The sequence below is a fragment of the Aythya fuligula genome, chromosome 7 (assembly GCF_009819795.1).
Source record: "Aythya fuligula isolate bAytFul2 chromosome 7, bAytFul2.pri, whole genome shotgun sequence".
NCBI lineage: Eukaryota > Metazoa > Chordata > Aves > Anseriformes > Anatidae > Aythya > Aythya fuligula.
Genome location: NC_045565.1, coordinates 9,223,872 through 9,244,860, shown reverse-complemented (window position 1 = coordinate 9,244,860; position 20,989 = coordinate 9,223,872). Strand labels below are relative to the sequence as shown.

At 38.8% G+C, this 20,989-nt stretch overlaps 1 protein-coding gene across 6 annotated transcripts in view; it reads right to left on the bottom strand.

The window, feature by feature from the left end:
• LDB3 (LIM domain binding 3) overlaps positions 1-20,989 on the bottom strand; it is a 120,246-nt gene that overhangs the window by 73,193 nt on the left and 26,064 nt on the right. For all 6 annotated transcript variants that reach the window (XM_032191386.1, XM_032191388.1, XM_032191389.1 and 3 more), the window contains exon 3: positions 11,282-11,433. In XM_032191386.1, the coding sequence (XP_032047277.1) occupies positions 11,282-11,433 (152 nt within the window). The remainder of the gene's footprint in view (positions 1-11,281; positions 11,434-20,989) is intronic.

The following is a 20,989-nucleotide window of genomic DNA, read 5'->3' as shown; positions in this document are numbered from 1 at the left end:
TTTAAAATGGAAATAAAAAGCTCGTTTCAATATAACCCCCCCCACACCCAGCCTTAAAAGAGGAACAAATGAATCATTCTGGCATTTTCTGAATTCCTTCTCCCACAGTACTGGTCCTCTTCCTGAACGAAATTCAAAAGCAAGATGGATCTAGTTTTGCAAAGCAGTTCCATTTTGATATCACTGCTGATAAAACTGTCAAAAATTCTACTTGTTCCCACCTACGCAAATATAAGTTTAATTGAAGAGCACTTGACTTCAAGCCTGATATTTTTGCACTTGCAGCAAGGGTTCATTAGGGGTCAACTGCATTAAGAAGAGCTGCGAGAGAGTTCTGTAATGCAGGAACACTTTAACCCTTCCTCAGGGGAGCACAGTACCGTACTTGCAGAGAGGTGACATGATCTAAGAGATAGTAGCTCTTTTTCATTTGCACATGACTTCTTTTATATTTTACAACTTTACCAGTCAGTGTCTCTTCTTCACTTCTTGAATTTTCAGGACAGCTAAAACCAACATTTCTTTTCTTAGAGTAATCTCTTGCTTTCATTTTGTTGCATGTGAGCACACGCTCTTTGAGCATCTTAACAATTGTATCGGAATGTCTCAGGCACTGAAAAATGGAAAAAACATCAAGTCCACAGAAAGGTAATAAAACATTAAATTAGGGTTAGAAATGCTTAGAAAACATTTTACCTACTTTACTTTTAATGAAATTGAGTAATTATGGAGTGGGTCAGCACACAGTGGGATGCAGAATATAGTTTACAGAGTTGGGGTTCTGATATATATTTGTGTTAATGCAATAATATTTATACTAATGAAAATTTGAAAAGAAAAAGTAAAAAGACTAAATCTTCTTCATGGTCATCAGTTTGACATGTCCGTCTTCCACCAAACAGTGAATTACATTGCCAAACACAGAAGCTTCTTCTTGTTTCTAAGCCTTGCAAAGAGAATATTGAGTCTTGTTTTTAAGTTCTCTAAGCCCTGCTTGGGACATCAGTAAAACTGCCTCAGAAACTTCAAAGAGAATCACACACACACACACAAAAAAAAAAAACAAAACCCAAAACAAACCCTGAGCATTTCACAATACTTCAAATATCACTGTGATCACTGTGGGGCTAGGAAGAGGCATAGTTTTCCCTTATCAGGATATTATCTGTGCCTGCAATAAAATTGATAAATACTTCCATCAGCAGTTTTGCTCTATTTCAATGGTGAACACAAATATTAGTATTTGGATGGATGACTGATCTGTTAATTATTTCCCTGCATTGCGTTGCACTTGGATGGATTGTAGTACTGGCAATTATGCTTTCTGAGTCTAATGCTCATACCCAGAGCAATATATGAAAAACATTTAAAAAAGCCTTATTCGTAAATGTAACCAGCCTGAAGGGAAGCAGCTATCCAAACGTTCGTGAAAGAGAATTTGTTTGCAAGTATGTAATACCTGACTCCCGTACAAGGGATCTGAGCAAAGGCTAGATGTGAATGTTGTGGGAAAGAGAGGGAGAGGAACCTTGGAGAGTTTTGTGGAAGGGAGGAATGGAAGAGAACAGGAGAAGCTGTGATTTTGGAAAAGGAGTATGTATCTCAAAATGTTGGAGAAGCAATCAAATTCTATCCCCTTCTTTTCTCTTTTCTCCTCCTGTCACACTTCATAGTGCCTGCTCCATCTTTTTTACTCTCCCCCTCATTTCCGCTAGACAGTATCTCTTCACTCCAACTCCTGCACAATCTGCCCTCGAGCCTGTTCCCTCCGAGTGGTGTGCCTGGCTACTAATGCCTCCATCGCCTCTTAGTTGACTTGGCATCACCCCTTGATTCCTCCACCCCAGCAGCAACTGTGGGCAGAATTTAGATTGCCAAGCTACAGAGAAGGGTTTTACAGAATCAAAACTGAGAGACTGAAATAGAATCAAAATAATCAGAGAGTTCAGAGCTTAATTGTCTATAACCTCACTTGAAATCCCTGAGTTCAGCATAGTTTTTATTATTCATGATTACATGGTTGTATTTATTATTTCTAATTACTGCCAGATGCTAAAAGATCTAATTAAGGTAAACAATAAAATAATAAAATGATTTGTTAGAAGAGAAGGACAAGGCATTTGGGTTATGGAAAGACCTAATAACGGAAAGCAGAGAGTTATAAAAAGCAGGAGAGGCGCTGTCTTTATTCAATGCTTGTATGTAGCCTATCATAACCTGGTCTAGAGACGTGAATCACTCTCCCCAGTAAACAAAATAGGTAGTAATTCTGAAGACTTGGACATCAAAAATATTTCCGTAAGTTCTTCAGCTGGAAAGCATCTGATGTGTAACATAGCCATTTCCCCTGCCACGCAGATAGCGTACCTCTCATTTTTAGACTACACCATTGAAGTAACATCAGACTCCAGGGCAGTCCTGCAACTCTTGGCTTCTCAACAGCTTTCTAAAGGGTGAAAGGCATTCAGCTAAAGATTACAGAGCAGCTCTTGGGGTTGCTGTAGAGCATCACCCTGAAGAACCACCAACAAAATCAGGGAATCACAGCCAAGCCTCAAAGGTATGATGATGAATCTATCTCCTTTAAAAAAAAAAGTTCACAAACGAATAAAAAGCTTAGTAACTGCCTTCTGTAGATACACAGGAGTTCAGGTGTTGTCCAAATCCAAATAGGCTTCTCATGTTATGCAAATGAAGTCTATTTTTTCCCCTTGCTTCTCGACTAAAAGTGAAAGCCAAGCTCTGGATACTGTGAGCATCCTGACCACAAATAACTTTGGGTTATTTTAATTAACTTAAATTTATTTCCTGAAGCCGTTACTGATGCACATTCACTGGCTGGTTTTCCTGTAATTCCTCTTACTTGGAACGTGGACATTACAATGTGCCACATGGCTTTTAGAGCATTTCTAATTGACACACACAGCATATATGGAAAGAAAAATTAGAGAACTGGGATAATGAGATCTTAACTACAGTTCAACTCATTTATGCATTCACTCTTTCTATTTTCAAGCTAAAATACGTCAATAAGCTTTCCATAAATAACTTTTTTCACCACCTTTTCTGATTGTTTAGAGGACATGAACGGTTGTGGTGTACATGGAGCCAAACACCCCTTGGCACTGTCCCACCACAATAACATTCAGTAACTACTGTCTGGCCAAAGCTTTAGAGCTTGTGAAAGACAGGGAAATCTTCAGCTGTTGCCACAAGCAACTGACATGTTTGCAAGCGCTACCCAGAGATACCTGCAGAGATGCACGTCCTACTTGGTAGTGTGCCGATACCTATATATTTACATCTTGGTTACTAGGCAAAACAGACAAATTAGCAAAGGCTCTCAAGAAACACAAATTGAAAAAAAATACATATACCACAGCTACTACGTCGGTCAAATGTTCTTTCTTCACCAGTAATTGAGATTTGTTGAAAAAAGAATGAGGCCTGGCAGCTTTTTTTATTGGCTGATGGGCATGCAACTCCACAATAAAAAGGATCCAATGGAAACCAGTATCCTCACATCCACAATAATGCATCACAGGATTGATCCTGCAAAGCCTTAGCATTTTGCCTGATTGAATGATTCCTCATACCACTTCTTAAAAACACTGTCTCAGCCTTTCCAATCAGATGGAAGCAAATAATTTACATTTTGACACATCCATGCTTAGGCCAATCAACATCAATAAATAAGAAAAGGTCCCAGCCCTAACACATTGTGACCTTCTTGTCAGCTGTAACATTTGGGGTAACATATCAGCTTCCTGGTGGCAGAATGCAACCAATAACTAACTATGCATTAGAAAGAATGTAACTGTCATGTGGATTGAGTTGTGTAAGCCCATTGACTCTGATGAGATGCGCCAGTGATACTCATCGTGACCTTTCCATGGTGAGTGCAACGTAATACATACAAGAATTCACATGGAGATTATCTTTAGCTCATCCATAGAAAATTTCTCAGATGAATAAAAGGATGATTTTATCTTCACTTCAGAGCTAGTATTTGGGGGACAGGGAGGAAGTGATGTGCATGCTGAGAACCATTCTAATCCCCAAGCAGAATCTTGCTGTAATGAAAACTTCACTGTCCTTTAAAGCCTTGGCATATATCCACAGTTTCCAGGCTCTTTTCTAAAACTAACAAGGACACTTAATGCAGCGAGTGTAAATAGCAGTCCACTCAAACTGCTCGTGTAAGGAATATATTTATATTCATTGCAGTTACTGACATTTATATTTTATTTTCCATGGAAAAAGCTACTCATCAATTTTTAAAGCATTAAATGTTACTACTCAAAGACGGTAACTAACAGCCTTGTCGAAATGCCAGCCTAGCATCTAGTAACAAATCCTACTATCCTCTCATACCTGTGTACAGAGAGGATTGGGTAGGCAATGGGATTCACCTCTATTTCAACAAAGACTGAGGGAGTACTACTTGTCAGCTCATAGTAATACAGGTTAACTTCCTTAATCCACTAGAAGAGTATGTCTTTTTCAGTGCTCTGAGCACTCAGCATCATCAGAAATTTGGGGAAGAAACCATGGATATTGAAGGTAAATGGTTGTCAGAAGCTCTAGAGTCAAATATCTAGGCAAAATAAATAGTCTCACATCACATTCACCATTATTGTTACTCTTTTTTCTACTAACCTGATTAAAATTTCAAATTCATACATAATTTGATTAAGTAGGGCATGTAAACATCTGACTATGCTGTTATCATCTTTCCAACAGTAGCTTTTGTAATACCTCTTGATTAAGGAGGTATTGGGGAGGTATTGGGGAGGCAAGGACAATCCCCAGACAAGGACTGTATATCTCGAAACAAGACACTGGAAGTCATGATAAGGAAGCGGCAGATGGACAGAGAAACAAACGTAAGGAGTATAAATCTCAAAACTGGACATTGGAATTCATTATAAAGATACAACAAACGGAAGAATTAGCAACAACCAGCTCTTGCAATTAAGAAACATGCCAATTCAGCAGATTCCTGACCAAAGGTAAAAAGTACACTGTGAGGAAGACTCAGGGTCTTCCTCCCAAAGACCCCTGCCCACAATTCTTGGGAGGCTCTACGCAGGCGCAAGGTGCCAAAAGGCTAATTAGCATAAGAAGTGAGGGAAGGCAGAGATAGGTAATGAATATGTATAGGCGCTTGTAGAATATTGATAGATTGATTGTATAAATTCAAGACTGCTTTCCGCTTTGGGTATGCACGATAGGTGGAGAGATCCCCTGTGCATCCAGCGCTGCAATAAAGAATATACCACTTAAAGGAATTTCGGCTTCTATCTTTGAATCACTCTCTTGAATACAGGTACATGCAATTACCTACAGGCTGAAGCATCCAACTGAGTAACTGTCCTATGAGGAGAGGCTGAAGACCCTTACACTGCCCAGCCTGGAGAAGAGGAGGCCAAGAGGTGACCTCATTGCTCTCTACAGCTTCCTGAGCAGGGGAAGAGCAGAGGAAGGTGCTGATTTCTTCTCCCTAGTCACTGATGGCAGGATGCAAGGAAATGGCACCAAGCTGTGCCAGGGAAGGCTGAGACTGGATATTGGGAAAAAAATATTTACTGTAAAGGTGGTCAAACACATGCACAGGCTTCCTAGAGAGGTGGCTTATGCCCCATGCCTGCTGGTGTTCAAGGGGCATTTGGATAATACCCCTAATAACATGCTTTGGTTTTTGCTTATCCCTGAAGTGGCCAGGCAGGTGGACTCAATGATCTCTGAAGGTCCCTTCCCACTCAACTACTCCTGTTTATTCTGATTTGCACAGGTCTCTGAAACACACTGTCCACATGGTTGCAGATCTCAGTACTCGGCCCAGTCTAGATCAGAATTACTCCAGTGAACATGACATGGAACATCTAGCATTACACCAGCTTTGAATTTTTTTTCCTGATATTTAGCCAGTATTTTCTTGATTTAACTTGTAAATTCTGCTGATAATCATAATAGCATATTTAAACAATTTTTATAGAACTCAGGAAAGGAACAAAATAAAGGGCAGTGCTTAATTATTTTTTTCTTTTTATACTCTGATATTCTTTTCTCTTAAGTGTCATCTAATTTCAGACTATATTTCTATGGCAATATGAACATATTTGTACTTGAAAATACGGTAAGAGCCTATCATTTCTAGTGAAATGTTACCGAAGCAAGTTGAAACGTGAGTAGTGTGTTTTGAACACTTAAGGCTGAGTTGTTAAATACTGTGTTCTGATAGGGGACAGGCATTCATATCCTTAGTCCAGTCTGACACGGTAGCAATGGACTTGCTTCTGCATCCAGTATTTCAGAAGCCCTCACTGGAGTCTCGATTGGGTCCTTGTCCCAGGAACTTTTCAGTGCTGCTGTGCTAGCCATTGAGTCCCAGGTGGAAATCCTGAGCTGTAAAAGTGTTGCTGCAGTCTCATCCAAGAAGAAGTTGTTTGGCACTGGGAATTCAGCTTCCATGGTTTTAAGACAGCAGTTGAAAGGCAGTAACAATGAGGAAAAACCTAGTTACCCCCAGAATGGACTTCAGGAAATGCATTTCGAATGCTGAACATAAGCACTAACAAATTATCACTAGCATCAGCGTTGCCTTCAAAAACAGAAAAAAAAAAAAGTCACGTTCACATAGGCTCAGATTCTCCTTTTATAATTAAGTAGTGCCTGAATGGAAGCATCACTAATTTGATGAATGTAATAAAATCATTCAAAGAAGGAAAAAATTTTCAAAGCCATACTTTTATTTTCAGTTGGGTTTTACTGATAATTTCTTTTTTGGCAATGTTTCTACAGAATAGTTGGAGTACCACTATTTTAAACTGTGCTTTCATGGCAATTGCCTACAGAAAATTGTTTACCCTTAAAGTGGTATATACACCCTCTTCTAATTTTTCAAGCATAAACCCACCCTAGATCTGGTTCTGATTTTAAAATGTGCCTATCAGCAGACATAAAACATGCACAGAATTGTTTACTATTTACAGCTTCAAACAAAAGAAAGCAGTTTACAATAACCACTGAATTTCCTTTGCTTGCAGTTTACTGTCACCACAGGCTTTATTTATAGTAGGCCTGAAATAAATACTGCAGAATCAGCCATCTTTTGGTGCTGCGCAAAAAAAGGAAAGCTATTAAATATTTACCATAAATCTCTCATAGCTTTGCCTCTGATTCTTTCCCTTTTGCTAGAAAAAAAGGATTATTTAGCTCCTGATTTTCCAGCAAAAGGCAGTCAATTGTGGCTGCCTGGAAGTAAATGGTGTTCCATCATTGGCATGCCCTTGGAGGGGGAGGTTGTGTCAATGCCCACCAGGCACAGAAGGCCTGCACCTTCCCTGCTCCCCTGCAGCAGCACATGGTGACGCCAAAGCAGGCATCTTCGAGTGTCACAGGAATGCTTGTGCCAGCAGAATGAGACACACTCATGTTACAGCACTTTCCAAAACTAAGTCAGTACATTTGGTGAATCTTTTCCAAGGAGGCTGATCAGATTCCTTGAGTTAAGATCAAATGAATGTTGTGGATGCTCCAGTGAAATGTGTTGACAAATAATACTGCACTCATTAATTGCATTTACTGTGAATTTAAAAAAGAAATCTATTTGTAGCAAATAAAAATAGATTTTGCATGCATCTCATTTTTCACCTGTGAAATGAATGCTGGAGGACAATAAGCAGATGGCCTAGTCTCTGTGGAACAGACATCTTGTTAAAGATGAACTTTGACTGGCCCAGAACAAAAATGTCTCAGGGCAGCTGTGTAGCTCAAGTAACCGATTAGAAACTGATACTGAAAAATGACTGAGAACTAAACTCCAGTAAGGCACAAAAGGATTAAAAGCAACCTCTTTTTCCACCAGAGTTCATCACAGAGTATGATCATAGCCTTCCACAGCATTGTCTTGCAGAGCTAGCACTATCGCATTCAGTACGTCCTGAGTAATATGGGTATCGAAGGAATCACACAACAGTCTGGGTTGGAAGGGAACTTAGAGATCATCTCCTTCCAAACCCCCTGCCACGGAAGAATGAATTTGCTGCAGCTGTGTAAGTACCTAATGTTTTAGAACACCAACATTATTGTTTGCCTGAATATTATTGTACCTCATGGAGCTCTACTGTGTAACAGTGCTCAGTGTCAAAGAACTTTCCCTCACTGCTGCTCTCTATCCTGCAGAGAAAGAGAATTCACTTGCTAGATATATCCTTTTGTTTTCTAAACTGAAGGAAGCAGAGCTGGCCTGGCCTCTCTTCCTCTAAGAACAGTCCAAATACTTCAATTCCTTTCCACACCACTTGCCTCTCTGCGTCCTTTAACTTCCCAATAGCAGCACAGGGAAGGACACTGCAAGTTTGAGAACTAGGTATCCAGAAATCGAAAATAAGCAGTCAGGAAAAGGCAGCATTTCACTCAAAGGCCAGTAACAAGTCAAGTTCTGACTGCCTGATCAAACCTCTGGCAGAGTTGGCAAGACCTCCATTCATGTTTTGTTGTCATGTTTTGTGAAGGTTCATGTGAAACCATAGCGAGGATGAGGTGATGAAAGGTAAATTTAACAGTGAGTTTAGGGAAGGAAGTGGTCAGAAAAAACTTGACACCCATAACTTCCTGTAGATATCCCATAGTGGGATATCTACATGACAAACATGGACAATTGAGCGCTGGACAGCACTGCACACCAAGCACTCATTGAAGAGCTATGTTAGCTACACTGAACAGTGCAGATTGACAGTACTTGAAGAAACACTGTTTGTGTACTCAGAGAAGTGCAGATTCTCATTGTTTGGGCAGAAAAGTATGGATGGGCAGTCTTATTGCTTCCCCTCTGCTATATTTGATGTCTTGCAGTTCTATGTCCTGCACAAGTGCTGACACCGCGTACGCTTTTCTTGACAACCAAATAAAAAATAACCAGTCCCCCACCCTGAAAAAGAAACTCCACAGGAAATTTAAGTGTGATAATAAAAGTGAGTAGCAGCAAACAGTGTCTGAACTGTCAGGTTATAAACAACGTTCATGAAACCTTCTTGGTCAGGATCAATAAAGGAAAAGGCCATCACTCTTGAGAGCCAATAGCCATTAGAAAAATAAAAAGCTTTTGGTCTCAGAGTGCTTACATCTAGATTTCCTGTTCCACTGCTTCCTCTTGGCATTATAGACTAAACAAGCAAGTTCCCTGTGACTTTAGTGCTGCAACAGCGGAAACAAGCCACAGATGGCCTGGTAAGGCATTCCATGATCTTGAAAAGTGTTTTGTAGAGCAATAAGACTACTTCACATTAATGTCCAAGATCATCAGAAAGTAGGGCTTAAATTTTCCTATCACAGCAATCAATTCCTAATTCGCATATATGACTTTCCATTTGAAAGGATTTCCATTTCCAAACTTCTACGCGTATTAGATAATTTAGTGTCCCCATCTCTATAGCATGTACAGAAACTAGCTTTTGTTTTCCATAGTAGTAGTACAATCCACTCCAGCTCCATTGCTGCAAGCTATTTCAAAAATTAAAAAAAAAGCTTTTTTCCTGGTAATCAGGTCACAGAAGATATTGATTTTGTCCTTTTGATCTTTCTGTGGTTGAAAATTACAGTCACTTGCGACCTATCCAATATTTTTTGTGTTAACTATTCTTCTGCTCACAAATGCAATTTTCATAAAATTTTGTGTTGAAAAATTTTGTCTCAGTATAAAACACAATGATCCAATAGAAATCAAACAGATGTTCTAGATATCACAAAGGTTTTCCTTAACTTCCAAATAACTAAAAACAATTTAAATAATTTTTTAAAAAAAGATGTCATACATATCTCTTTATCATTAACATTCATTAGAATATAAAAATTAGAGTATAAAATAGAGTATACATTAGAGTATAAAAATGCTGGAGTTGGCCACATGATGACGATTCAACTACATGCTTCCAAGATATTGCCCCATCATCCTCAAGTATTTCCATGCCACAATAATTTTAAGAGACCATTTTTAAACTGGCTTCTGATATAAAGCCCATTTCAGTAAGTTTAGGATCAGGCTCCTGGTCGTTTTATTTTGGCTGAAAATCTTGCCTAAGCATATTAGAGAGACACTTGCACATCATATGAGGTGGTAGAAATCAGTCTAGGCATCTCCCTATCTTCCTGGCATTTCTTGAAATAGCTAGACCACAACCTCAAAGAAAACTCTTTGAGAAAGTCTGAAACATTTGAAAAGTGGAAAGTTCTATTTTAAGCTCTTTTCTGGGAAATATATAGATCTTCCAAGTGTTCTCACAAAAGTTAACAAATATGTTGCTAATTTGTTAGCATCTTTTCACTTTATGTACTTATTACCTGGAGCGTCCACTTAAAGACAAACTTGAAAATTACAAAACCATGTGGGAAATTCAGCCATACATCTTTCTTTAGAGTATCCTGCTATGTCTTGGAAACCTAAGAGATAAAGCTCTGTGTCCCCTAGGTGTTAGCCTGTTCTTGATGCTACGTAGCTCAACTCTGTATCAATATAAGATTTTCTGGTATGTTCTGAGGAATTTTATTTCCTCATTACAATTTTTCTAATTACCACTTTCTATGTCAGTCTTTGCCCAGCCTATGTAAAAATTACCTCCTCAACAAGGCAATAAAAATGGCAGTTACTTTGCTTCGTACTGTAACGGAGCTGTAAATGTTAATGCAACTATTACAGAACATTTCAGTGCAAGCTTATCTGACTTGAGAGCAAGTTTTCTAAAACAGAAGCAATATTAACCTGGAAAAGTTAAGAGATCTGTTATGCGAAGGGATTCTGTGACTTCCAATCTCACAGGTGCTAAACGATGAACAAAAATTCTCAGCTTGCTGTGAGCATGCGCTCTGGGGGTGACAGGTTCCCCCCATTGGATCAGAACACTTGTGATATGATGGCTGTATCTAGAATAGTCACTCATAAATGACCAAACAAAATTGCATGTTGCCCACATGGGAATTTGAAAAAGAAACATCACTGTTGGACTTACTTTTTAACGAGAGCCTGAATTCACAGGAAATACACCTGTATTCAATGGGCTAAATTCAACACAGAAACATTCACATAGCGTATCAACCATACCAATACCTATAAAAAGCCACACCAACTTCTACAAGAATCACAGCAGATTTTAACTGTCTACATCATATCTGTGCCTGCTTCAAATAAATCTAACAAGCAAAGACGAAGCACATATCCTTTAGTCATGAGTTTCACAGAAAGCCCTTCGGAAAGAAAGAATTTTAACTTAAATCAACTTACTTCTGAAGAGTGAGGCTCAGGTTATAGTTGGCGGACTTGATCTTGTTCTGAGCCTCTAAGTGGGTCATGCTGTCAGTGTTGACTCCATCGATGGCTACCACAAGGTCCCCTTGGTTCATCTGTGACTGTGCTGCCTTGCTGCCAGGGGTGATCTATGTGGGAGAAGAGAAGAAAAAGAAAAGTTCTCATCAATGTAAGTCATTCTGCATGCAAAGCACTTCTACAGAACCTGTCCAGAATTATAATGGGAGATTTCCCCCAACTACTGCTATTGCTGCAGCTATTATTGTATGAAAATTAAACAAACTCACTTAACTCACATTTCTGAAAAGGTCCAAGACAATGTCTGCTTGTCATTATTTACACGTTAAGAAGTTAAATCCAGTGTAGTGGTTCTCTTACCACATATTTTCTCCTCCTCAAGGGGATAATTATCATTACTTATATTGGAGTAGTATAAGAGACGTTAGAATTGGAAAACTAAGAAGTCACTATCTGCAGCATGATTTTGTTGTTTTTTGTTTGTTTGTTTGTTTTTTTCCTCCTAAAAGTCATTTTTCCCTAATTAATTCATTATCCTGAGCTGACAGAAAATGGTTGTGTGTGAGGGGCCTTGGGCATGCTTTCCTTCTTTTGTAGTGAGCTTTATAGGAAACACACGTAATTCTTCTTAACCTTACCCACATGCATTTACAGCTCCATTACCAAGACACACCACTACATACCCAAGATAATCTCATCAGTCTGTTGCACTTGACACTCCAGAAAAACCACCAGCACATTTAGAAATAAGAAGCCCCAGTGCTCTGACTACAAACCCAACTATTGTGACAACAGTTTAAAAACTCTGGTTGCTCAGTATGGCATTGCTCCGTGTCAGCTCCAGATGCCTTGTGGCATGCATCTTCTTCAAGAGGACAGTATCCCGAGCTTCATTTTATGTAGCCCCCTCAGCCTGCAGCTGTATGACACTGATTCACTACAGCCATCTCCGCAACTTCGCTCCATTAGGGAACACGAACTGAAAGAGAAGAGTCCCCACATACCTTCAGCCACATCTTAGTGAGTACATCAGATTTGTCCTCTGTTCTCTGCACTCAGTATATAGAGGGTACAGACATAAGCTGTAGTCTTATTTTTTTGATACACACTTCCTTACATTCCTCACTTAAAACAAACAAACAAAAAAAAACACCAAAAAAAGCACAACAACAATAAACAACACAAGGATAATCTAAAATGCTACAACAAAGACTGCAGTCCGCAATTCTTGTGCCTTCTGTACATTGAGCATAAAAGTGAGATGTGTCTGATTGTAAGCCAAAATTGTTGTGTGACGGGGTGAAATACATTGACTTCTCTCTCAGTTTCTCTGATTTCTGCTTCTTCCAGTCCAAAATTTAGATGTTATATCTAAAAATAAAGACACAGTGGGTAACTACTACTGACACAGAATTAGAGTCAAAATAAGGGCGAGGAGATGGTCATACTAATGACTTGGTTTCACTTACCCTAGTGGGATATTTTCTGCCTAATACTTTTAGAAAACACTACCAAAATGGAATGTGTATTTATCAGAACCTATAAAGCACATATTCCCAGGCGAATATGGATTTTTAACTATGGCCATTGCATTGGCCTATCTGAGGCTAAGAGCTACAGAAGTTCTACAGAAAAATTGTGAAAAATAAGGAAATGGTCATGATCATGGCTTACCAGCCAGCATTCCTTTATTTGAAAATGAAAGGAAGGGGATTTATAGTCATCTCTTCAGCTACATATAACGACAGTAACAAATTCTGCACTGTATTTCTTCATACAGCTCTACTGTTCCAATTCCCATTTCAAGAGCCAGTGCAGCATTGATGTCAATTTCCCTCTAAAATTCAGGTTATTAGAGCTGCATAAACAGTATTATGTAAGACTTGCAAATTTTAAAGACGGATCCAATTTATTCTATCCATAATTCAGAATTGTAAAAACATCAGGAAAGGATTATTTCTTTCCCCAGTCTTCTCAGTGGCTAATAAATATGTTGTGTAGATTACCTGGTTCCCTACAGCTTTACATAGGAAGCACTGTTAAAATCCAGAATTCTAATTTGTATGAAGTATCCCAATCAAAATCAAGAAATAAATCTATTTTAGACAGAAGCTAACAGGCCCATCTGAGAAACTTTCAAGTGAACCCAGAGTGTGCAGTTACAATGGACATTGAGAACAGTCAGCAATTGCTGGGGACAAAATACCAGTGTACATATGGAGATACAGGAGAGCCAAATCTGAAGTATCAAGGCACTTTCAAGACTATCTTGTTCCCATTTTTAAAGATCCAGCAGAAAGGAATGCAAAGTGTTTATCTATTGGCATGCTCCTTACCCTGAAAATTCAGCTCTCATCTACTATTTACTTACTAAATAATCACAGACAGAGAAGATCTGTCTTTGTGAAAACTTCAGAAATTGTTTTCTATGTAAAAAGTTGTAAAAAAAATATTTAGAAAATGAAGTGTGAATTGTTAATTCTACCTCAAAATTAGACTGAAAATCCAGGCGCAATTGTCACAAAGTCAATTCTAGTTTGCTTGTAACCCAGCTTCTCTTTAAATACAAAATTAAAAAAGCGATACTGAATATAGAAATATAATACTGCCAATGTAAAATATAGTTTCATTTTGTCCACTAATGTTTTTATCTGAAAACATCACTAAATCTAGACAGAGCTATTTCAGAAAACCTTTGTAATGGTCTTACTTGCTCTAGGTTACAGCACAGCCTTTGGATGCTAGGTGTTGCGAGTGACTTTATTTAGGGCTACAACGAGACGTTTGCCAGAGATTTACGGCATAGCTGTAATATCTGCCAATTGATTTAAAACAAAACAAGAAAAACAAGCCAGAATACAGCTGACACTAAGATCTAATTTTAACAGCATTTCCTTAGCACGCCAAGCACAGACTTCATTTTGAAAAGCAAAGCATATTTCACCTCTCTCAGAAGAGCACAGAAGCACTCGCTGCTTCAGAGATGTGGATTTTTAGCTCTCAAAAATTTCCTACAAGGCAGACATCTAACTTCCAACATCCCCAGCTTAAGGCAAGTGGGCTGGCTGGAAGTATCACATGTTGCTTTGAATGCACCACAGAGAATTCTTACTACACTCTTTTGTGAGGAGAGCTGTATACTGGGTGAATATATAGCACACCAGTGACAGCTGTGCCCTAAAAAATAAGTCTGCACCGGGTTCAGAGTAAGTGCTACTTAGCAGGAGTCCTGGGAGGCAGCGTACAAAGTGCAGCTGCTGCACCACCTTGAGAGCAGCATGTGTTCTTGTGCAATCCCCCTCAGCTCCACTCCGAAGGGAGAGAGACAGGGATCAGGCAGCATTTGAGTGGCTGAGTGTTAAAATACTAATGAGAATGCTTGTATAAACAGATGGATGGACACAGCTTCCCTGCGCCCAAGGAATTCCTAATTTACAGACAGACAAAAATACATACAGAGGCCTACGCAAGTGAGAAGGTGCTAATACAGCAGCTTGCAGCATTAGCCAGGGCATCTTCTTTTCCTAGGACTTGAGCTATGCCTGCCCCCTTTCTGACCCAAGCCCCCAGATCAACAAGTTAAACTTTTCTCATTTAAGAACAGCATCTCACTAGCTCTAGAAATAAGCTAAAGCATTGTGAATGAATAACCTCTTCTATTCAGGATGTCTAGGACAGAAGACAATATTGAAAGGAAATGCTCCTTTCCATAGTCAGAAAGGCTAAAACTCTGAGACAGGACATAAGCTATCAGTTACCAGAGTACGTATTACTGCAAGAAAAGGAATGGACAGATGCTAAGGATCATTAGAACGTAAAATGTATTACCCTGTAGGGAAAGCAGCATTTAATCTCCCTCTTAACTTTTTGCCACTACATTTTTATATAGAAGCTTCCAACAAACCTTCAGAGACTTTCTAAGCACCAAGGCTCACAGTGGCTGGGAACGGCAGGAAAACTTCCCAGAGGGGCATGAGCCACTGAAGGAGACGTTGAAACCCCTCTGCAGCCCGGTTAATACTGAACGCCCATATGAACCAACTACTTATCTCTGGACTGAAGGCATCAGCTCCTCTCCTATTTACATTGTGAAAAAGTTCACTAGGGAAATTTATAGTATTGTTTCTTAAATGTTTCCCTTCCCATCCCTGTCTCCATAATAAATGTGCAACAATTCCAGAGGGAAATTCATTGGTTTTCTTAGATCATTCTGGACAAGAAATGACAGCAAAGAAAAGGAGTAAAACTCACTGGGGTAATCCATCCGATAGAAATTCACCACTTCACCCTGCACATTGCCAGAAGGCATGAAACAGGAACAAAGGAAGAAACAGCCTAGATAGCCTTATACAGCAAGCATCCCACTATCTTTGATGATAGCTTTTATACCTTCCAGGTCCAGATGGAAGAACTGAGCAACCCTGATTAACTGTAAAGGCAGGGGGCTGCAGAATACCGCGAATAAAAGTCCTTGTACATATCATTAACCACTCTTAGAGAAAGTAAGCTGTAAAAAGCAGCGACCATTTTCCCAAAGACAATGCCTGACTGTTTTTCAGTTTACTACAAGGCTCCTTAATAAAAACAAATATTTTGCTTGGGTTTTAATAGGAAAACAAACCCGACCTTAAATAAATGCTCAAGGGATCTGCAAAATATTCCACTGACACCTTGAAGAGTTTCCATTTATACCAACTAGAGCCGAGCTGGCAAGCTGCAAAGGCATTCTGAAGTGGCCTCTCAGCCTGCGCTTCATCTGTAGTTAGGAAGGAAAATTACAATACATGTGAGAACACCCAAAATAGCTTTAATCTACCTCTCTTGCATACCAGGAACCACAATGCCACAGCAGCACAGGGATTTTGTGGGACAGCCAAAGGCTTACAATACAGGACACTCTGTGCTGAGATCTGTACTGCAACAGCAGAACTGCAATTAGCACTTGAGCTGCGCAGCTTACCTATCAGCCAAACCATGGTGGCACAGAGCAATGCTACCTCCATAACCAACAAATATTTACTTTCTTTTTAATGCCTCCCCAAGGCCCCTCTTCATCCACAATATATAGACTTTTCAAGGGAAATGACTAGGAAGCAGCTCTTCTTGCTGAGCTAAATAGACCCAGGTGATCAAAATAAGCCAAAAGTAAAAGATTTTCAGCTGGGAAATGGAAGGAAGCACATGGGCAATATTTAGGGAGAAAAGGCTGTGAGGAATATTTTGAATGAATGCAAATGCTCTTGTCCCTGGTTAGAAGGCATTCCAATCATTCCCTTCCCTGTTCCCTCTCCACCTTATCCTTGTTTGAAATAAAGGATAATCTACAGATGAGATAGTCAAACATAGATGGGGCTCTTGAAAAGGATTTGTTGGCATAGCCAGAAGACTATTCAGCTCTCTAAATCTTGTATAACATTACTGTTAATAATCTCTTCTCTCTTTTTCTGCACTGAAAAATAGCTGTTACATCTCTTCAGTCTACTCAGCATCATGTACTGTGCCATGACAGCGTGTGCTGTGTATCTTGCAGAAATGAAATGGAAGCAGAGTTGAGTCATACAATAGACTTTGATTGTTTTAAGGAACAAGTGAGCAAGTTCTTCTTTGGTATCTGAGTTTAATGTCCTTAATGCAAATAAAGTTTGAGAATATACCTGAGGTACTGATGCTTCATGTTCTGGCAACCCTGTACATGTATTTCTGTCAACTTCCACACAACAACTCGCTGCAGCAAAATTACACAGAACATGTAAGTGCTTGAAGGATTACAATTGCCAAATTTCTTCAAAGTTTCCCCCTTCCTTCCCTCTCTTTTATTCACTTCGAATTCATTTTGAGGCAATTGATAAGGTAATAAATTGATAAGGTTCTAGTAGATAAATCTTACCTATCAATATAGCCTTTCAGATTGTCACAGCTCTCAGCTTCTTGAAATCTATTCTGTTTTTTTTGACTTCCTGATACAATTTGTCTCATCTCCCACTACAGGCATTAGCAATAAACTGAGTTTATGTCTTTTACTATTGGCCACTATGGTAAGATTTTCTTTAAGTTCGTTCTTCTTAAGGCATTTCATTGTATATAGCTAAGACCACAATGCTTTATGATCTGACAGGGTTTTGATCCATTCAGCAACAATAAGGCCTCTCTGAAAGTGCATTTGAGACAATACTGTTTTAGTCTGGCATTTAGTGGCCCGCAGCCATTTCAACATTAAGCAGCTCAGAATAATAGCTTTGACTTTGAGCCTGTCCTAAGGATGAGGCACAGATATGTCTGATCTGTAAGTGACTTTTCTGCTCCTGGGTGTTTGTAAATTAGGATGCTTTGATGCAGGCTTAGACTTAACTCTTCTTTAGATATGCATGTTTATTGAGTTCTTTTTGTTTCTGGCTGCCAGAGGTATAATTCTTCCTCTGAAACAGTAGCTCCCGGTTTGGCACAGCAAATAGCAGTCCTGTCTCTAAATGAGAAATATGTAGCATTCAACTCCATGCTTTTCCTGCAGATGCTACAGTAGCATTGTACACATAGAAAGACATATGTATAAGAGAAGATGAAATGTAGCACATGTCCACAGTGACAAGGATGTTGAATCAGAACTAAATCTGCAGGAACTACACCCAATAGCATGTCACTATTTTGTCTCTAAGGATTTAGAGGCTGTATTTCCCAATGTGAACCTGTTTCAGTTGGACAGCCCAACATTATCCATCTACTATACAACATCAGTTACCTATCAAACACTCTTCTTATCTCCAAGAATAAATGTTTTGCTCCTATGGACTTCATCCATGCCTTGTGAGAGAATAAACAAAAGCACGAGCTTCAAAATGTTAGCATGAAAAACTCCATAAATTCAAGTGAATTAGGAAAAGAAATGAAAAGAAGCCAAGATCCCCTGAGGAAGTGCAATTCAGAGTTCTTTTGTAATATGCTGTGCCATGTTTAGTGGACAATATAACATCCTGCCAGGTATCCCAGCAGCATCTTTGAATTTTCCAGCATTTTGCTGGATATATCAGGAAGCAAGCAAAGTTCTAAAGACAGAGAATGTTTCTTTTACCTGTTAAAATTTAACAGCTTAAGCTTTGTTCAAGCTTTTGTATCAGAAATGCCAATTCCCTTGTGAAGCGAAAGGAACCACATTTGTTTAAAGGGGATTGATTTGAACACATGGATATATTCTCAATGTTTGTGTATAATCTCACTATAATCTCTGAAAGGCAAAACTTGCGATGATGAAGATTATGAAAAGACATAAAACAAAATTATAAGATGACAATCTTTTAATTTTTAAATAATCTTTTAATAATTGTTTAATAATCTTTTAATAATCTTCCTCTTAAATAAAAATGAAGAAGCTTATTTTACTGGTCCTTTATCTTAACTAATGAGAGAAGTGGCTGTTGCAGAGGACAAGGCTTTGACTTTTATTGAATGATGATGCTGATGCTGGTTGTGGGTGTTTTAACCCATTACAGTGGTGGGTACAGCAATCTGCAAAAATTTCCCACCTAAAGCTTGAAGAGAATAATGCAAAAGCAGATCTTATTTGACAAAGTACCAGCCAATGACATATATGGCTTTCTCAAGGCAAAAGCCTTCCCTCTAGGTGAATTTCACATCCACCAGGTTTGTAATCCTCTGTTGCATAAATGTAGCTAAGTACCTTCCCACACATCACACAGTGACTTCAGGGCATGTAGCAGAATTAAGCTCAACAGTTTTCAGAATGTATTTTTGGTCCTTTTTTTTCCATGAACATATACTCTACAATAACCAATTTTTATGTGACTCCAGAATGGCTTCCTGTTTACAGACAAAATGAAATAATAGAAATGAGGTGTTTTAACATACTGGTACTGTCTGTAGCTAAAGGCTATTTCAGACTCAAAATAAAAAAGACAAAGGAGTAAGATGGAAAAATAGTATCAATTACTGAGAAAAACATTGATTTTTGTTCAAACACTAATTCAAAAAGGGTATATTCAGTGACCATAAGTTCACCTGCTTGCCTTCTCTCCCCTCCTCACAATCAAGCTTGTGATGAAACAGGAGGCCAAGTAAATCCTGTCAGCATGGATCCTATATAATATAGGTCTCACAAGCTTGTTTCATATCATGTCAGAAAGAAGTTGGATCAGCTGGATGCGCTACACACAAAGGTAACCTGGACCGATAGCCTTTTTTCCCCAGCAAGTATTTCTTTATCAGCCCCCTTCTCTACCTGCACCAATTTGTATGGAGAATCTGAAGAAAAAATCTTTTACAAAACACTACGCACAAGACAGAGATAATATGTTCTGAAAAGGTACAGAAAGTCTTCATTAAACTAGCATGAATGCTGTTTATAAGCCAACATATCCTGACAGGTACAACTGAAATTACAGGTAAAGTAAGAACTTGTAACATCAAGAACGGTGCACTGAAATAAAGTTCTAACAAGGATGTCCCATAAATTTGAAAAGCCATAAGCTGATGCAGAGGCAGATAATTTAGGAAGAGCTTTAAGAAATGAATAGCCTCAGCTAGTTAATAGTACTTTGCTTATGGTGAGTGGCTCTTCATTTGAACTGACCTATGTTTGAAGATCCAAACAATGCCACTCACCTTCATCACTATGTCTTCTATTTTTATGCCCAAGTTTCGGGTTGAAACATGACTCAAAAATTCCCAAGCACTACCAAGAAAGATATTCTTGGGGAATTTCCATCCCAGATAAAGGAAAGAATCTGTGATCTCATGATTCCTAATTCAGCAGAGTGCATAGTTCAAGCAGCCTCAATTAGCTTTGGATAAGTGACTGAGTTTTTAATTTGCAGAGTTGTGTTTTTTTTTTTTTTTTTTTAATACTCAAAGTCCCAGTCCCTCTAACAGTTCTCTAAAATGGCACAGCATTTTTACTTTACTATCCCATTCAGCAGCATATTCCCAACCTTGTTAGAAAAGTATATCTACTTCAACAATAGGAAAAGCACAAACTTTGACTTTCACAGTAAAAATTAGTTATTGCTCTGACAATGAAGAAATTTGGATCCATTGCAACAGTAATACCAGGGGTATTACCTATTTTTCAACATTCCTCTGCCAGTCTTTTGGGAGCCCAGAGAAGCACTCTCTTGTGGACAAGCTAGTCTGGAGCAATGTTTTGCTCAATCCTTTTTGGATGTTTTGCTTCTCTCCTGTTTTACCTCAGCTACATATGGTGTTCACTATTTAATGGTGTAAGCAACACAAAGTTAAGGCAGGATTATTCTTCCAGTGCACTCAGGTTTTAGTAGAGTGCTCCAGGTAGGGCCTTGAAGCACGCCCTCTATGTCTACTTCAACTCTCACTCCTCTCTACATTCGTACTTCTCTTTGGTAACTAATTGCACTTCGAAGAAAAGTGACAGTAATGACAGATGATGTCTACAAGTTTCGTAGCATGCTCAGTGGTACAGAAGCTAGGACATATGTTTGAAAATGGATTAGGCATTTATCTAATAAACATTCTTAAGTAACAAAGTTTAGATGTGTGAGTTTTATGTGAAAATCATCCTTATCCTCCTTGGTATATTTAGCTAAACTTTATTTAGGTGAATGTGAACATGGTTTTTAGTTTAAAATACTCACTTATGCTTGAATCAGAGCATGGACCACTATGGATAACGAAGCTGTATAA